Genomic DNA, 3,573 nt, shown 5'->3' with positions numbered 1-3,573 from the left:
TTATATATTCGTAATCTTCGACACCTAAAACGAAGGAGTTCAGAAAATTTTTTGAAGGAGAGGTGCGAAACTACATTAACCCCTTGACTCTTTATACTGAAAAGATTCTAGAAACAATTTGTTTTTTTTTCATTCGTCTTTTATTATCTTATTCACGTCTAGGGTACTTTTATAGAGACCGTCGCTAAGCCCGTGCAACCCCTGCGGTCGCATGGGGCCTCCGCGGTTGTACTTTGGTTAAGACATTAACTGGAAATTTCAAGCCAGACGAGTAAAAAAAAAAAAAAAAAAAAAAAAACCGTGGTAATAAAAGAAAAACGAAAGAAACCCAAAATAATGAAAATAAGAACAACTTAAACAGAAAAGACAAAAAAAAAGTAGTGGGGATGTATACATACATACAAGCATACACACACAGGCATAGGTACACACATATACACACACGACTGTCTTTTTTCTGTTTCCGTCTACCAAATCTATTCACAAGACTTTGGCTAGCTCGGGTAGATAGATAGATAGATAGACGTGTACCAAACACACACACACACACACATCTCTTAGTCTTTGTGTCCCTCCCTCTTTTTCTCTTCGTCTCTCGCTCTCTCGCTCTCTCACTCTCTATCCGAAAGGATGAAAGGCAAAGTCGACCTCGGCGGAATTTGAACTCAGAACGTAAAAACAGACGAAATATCGCTAAGCATGCTAACGTTCCTACCAGGCCGCCGCTTTATAGGGATATAGATATTGTTTTCTCATTGTCACCAAGCATCTCAATTCTTCAGTTGTAACTAGTTTGTGATCGACGTATTTTATTTGGCAAAGTTTTATTTTTTCGACTGTTATCAAGTCTTTGAGAACATTCACGTCTAATTTACAAAAATATATTATTTGAAATAGTTTGCTTTCGTTTTGGTCTGAAATTTTTTTGTATTTTAATGTTCTAAAATAAACTTCGCATACAAAAGCCGAGACAACTATACTTCACAGTTATTTTGAAATGCTTGTCTTCTGATATTTGTGAGTCTATCGAATAAATATTCAACCCTATTAAATGTTGGCCTTCCTAAACATGAAATAATACGATAGTTCCAGTCCTAAATAAATTTAACTTGTAAAGATGTTCTTTAGGATAACGTGAAGTGTTGAACTTCAGTTCGAATAAAGTAAAATATAGCTATGAATAAAAGGTGCGTAGATTATGAATTTTAATTGAAGAGATGGGATCCTCTAAAAGTCAAGCGACGGCCCTGCTTTTATAAGAATATTAAGAGACCAGTCGAAATGCTTGCAACAGGGTAGAGTTCGCTTAACACATCTAAAGGACTAGTGGTGTATAAAACTGGGTGCCGGGTGGGATCTGCTGGATGAAAACCTTAGAGAAGGGCCGAGGAAACTAGAAAAATAATTAAAGGGAAAACGGTGAACGAGTGAGGCAACGACTCGCTTTTTGAATAAACGACGAAACCTCTACGTGGTCGCTCGACCTGCCAAAGATAGCAGCCGAATCTCACCTTAGATCACGCCCTGAACTACGTTGAACTACGTAGTCTTAATTTTGCTATTTTAGTAATTATATTTCGAGTTGGTTAGTGTGTATAACAGCCTGTTATGCTACCAATGAACATTAGTCACATCATATCTAGGTATCTTTATTATTTTGTCGATCACCACAATGGCCTTTCTCTTAACATTTATTTCATCCATTTCCCATCTCCTCTTCTCTGGCTCATTTAGTCAACCCTATTCAAATATTTAAATCAATCTCGTCTGGAAACTGCACCTGTGTGTACATAGACATGGCAGAAGTAAATAGACACCTCATAAAACATCGTTTTATGTTTATTCTAACTTGTAAAGGTCTGTAATTTTCAATGCAAGGATCCTATAAGGCATACGACTGATCAGATGACAAATATTCTCTTGCAGAAAAAAAAAAAAAACGTGCCCAAGGTGCCACGCAGTGGGACTGAACCCAGAACCATGTGGTTGGTAAGCAAACTACTTGCCACACAGCCACTCTAATTAGTGTTACACTTATGCCTTGACGTGGTTAACAACCGATCAGGGCTGAAGTATTTCCTGATCCTGAAAGGGGCAATATATGACCAATGACCCATTCAGTTTCTGTCAGAGAATGGTAAAACATGTTTATGAAATAAGAATTTGTGTGTTTAAACATAAAGAAAAGAAAAAAGGAAATATAATGGGCACTTGCTTTAATTTGTCTCCTTTTTTCCATTCTACCAATATTTAAATGAGGTTTACTTTGGAGCTCGTTTAATATCAAAATGAACCTGTTAACCCTCACCCTGACAGAAGAGTTTATTTCTTTGAATTTCGATAAGGTTTCTCTAAAAACTTTTTTTTTTTTCAGTATGTTTGAATTTAATTTTATTAATTTAGTTGAATTTTCTTGCAGACAGTTCCATTAAAAACAGGGAATTATTTTGATAACAATGTTCTGCCTTTCTCTGCTTTTCTCACTGATAACTATGGCAGACAACATACGTATCTACGGATATCTTTAACGGAAAGATGTAATTTTCGATGTAAGTTCACACTTTGAAATATTCCACATTGTTTTGTGATTAAAATGTGTAATTAAACAGTTTTTTTTTATGTTTCATTTATTCGTTAGGGTCATAACTAATAGATCATCACCTTAGAGACAACTGCTGTCAGCTCTTCTCTTCTGAACTTAAATGTACTTCAGAGTAATATCTTAGAATTATATCATCTCACCAATGTGTAATGGGACTGATGCCGGTGGCTCATAAAAAGCACCCACTACTCTCTTGGAGTGGTTGGCATTAGGAAGGGTATCCAGCTTTAGACACCTTTCCATATCAGACTGGAACCTGGTGCAGGTAACCAGTTTTCAGTTGGCACCATGGAAAGCGGACATTAAACGATGATGATGAGTAAAGCTAGAAATATTCCGATGTAAAGTTGATTAGTTTGTATGTTTTGTGGTATTTTCTTTGATAATCTTTGCTCAGTAATTGTCAACGTAGCACCTTTATATAATTTATTCTGGATATTTATTGAGAGAAATAACATGTAAAGTTGTGGATATGTCTAAGCTGAAACTCTCCTCTGTTTGTCAGGCCTACATGTGTTTTGTAGGAATGATGTAACAGGGAGGGAAGGAGGGCTGCACTGTCACTCAGGCTCATTATGGCTGAGTAGACTGGAGCCATGTGAAACGAAGTGCATCACTCAAACACACAGTGTACACTACTTGATCTTCAAGGACTTTATGATCATGAGGTGAACATCCTAATCACTGGACCACACGCGCGCGCAAGCACGCACGCGCGTGCATGTGTTGGGGCCACATAAAATGTGTGGTGCCGTATAAAATGTGTGGTGCCATATAAAAAGCACTTGGCACACTCTGTAAAGTGGTTGGCATTAGGAAGGGCATCCAACTGTAGAAACCAATCCAAAACAGACAATGGGACCAGGTGCAGCTCCTGTCAAACCATCCAGCCCATGTCAGCATGGAAAACAGATGTTAAATGATGATGATTGTGGTGCACACATAGCTATACACACACACACACACACACA

The 3,573-nt window shown here is 37.5% G+C and overlaps 1 protein-coding gene across 1 annotated transcript in view; it reads left to right on the top strand.

The window, feature by feature from the left end:
* Positions 1-2,407: 2,407 nt before the first annotated feature.
* The window catches only part of LOC106868074 (molybdenum cofactor biosynthesis protein 1), a gene marked incomplete at its 5' end in the record, with an annotated part of 8,596 nt that continues 7,430 nt past the window's right edge, over positions 2,408-3,573 (top strand). Inside the window, one exon of the mRNA XM_052972563.1 lies at positions 2,408-2,557. Coding sequence (XP_052828523.1) covers positions 2,408-2,557 — 150 coding nt within the window. The remainder of the gene's footprint in view (positions 2,558-3,573) is intronic.

The sequence above is a fragment of the Octopus bimaculoides genome, chromosome 13 (genome assembly GCF_001194135.2).
Source record: "Octopus bimaculoides isolate UCB-OBI-ISO-001 chromosome 13, ASM119413v2, whole genome shotgun sequence".
NCBI lineage: Eukaryota > Metazoa > Mollusca > Cephalopoda > Octopoda > Octopodidae > Octopus > Octopus bimaculoides.
This window is presented reverse-complemented; position numbering and strand designations above follow the sequence as displayed.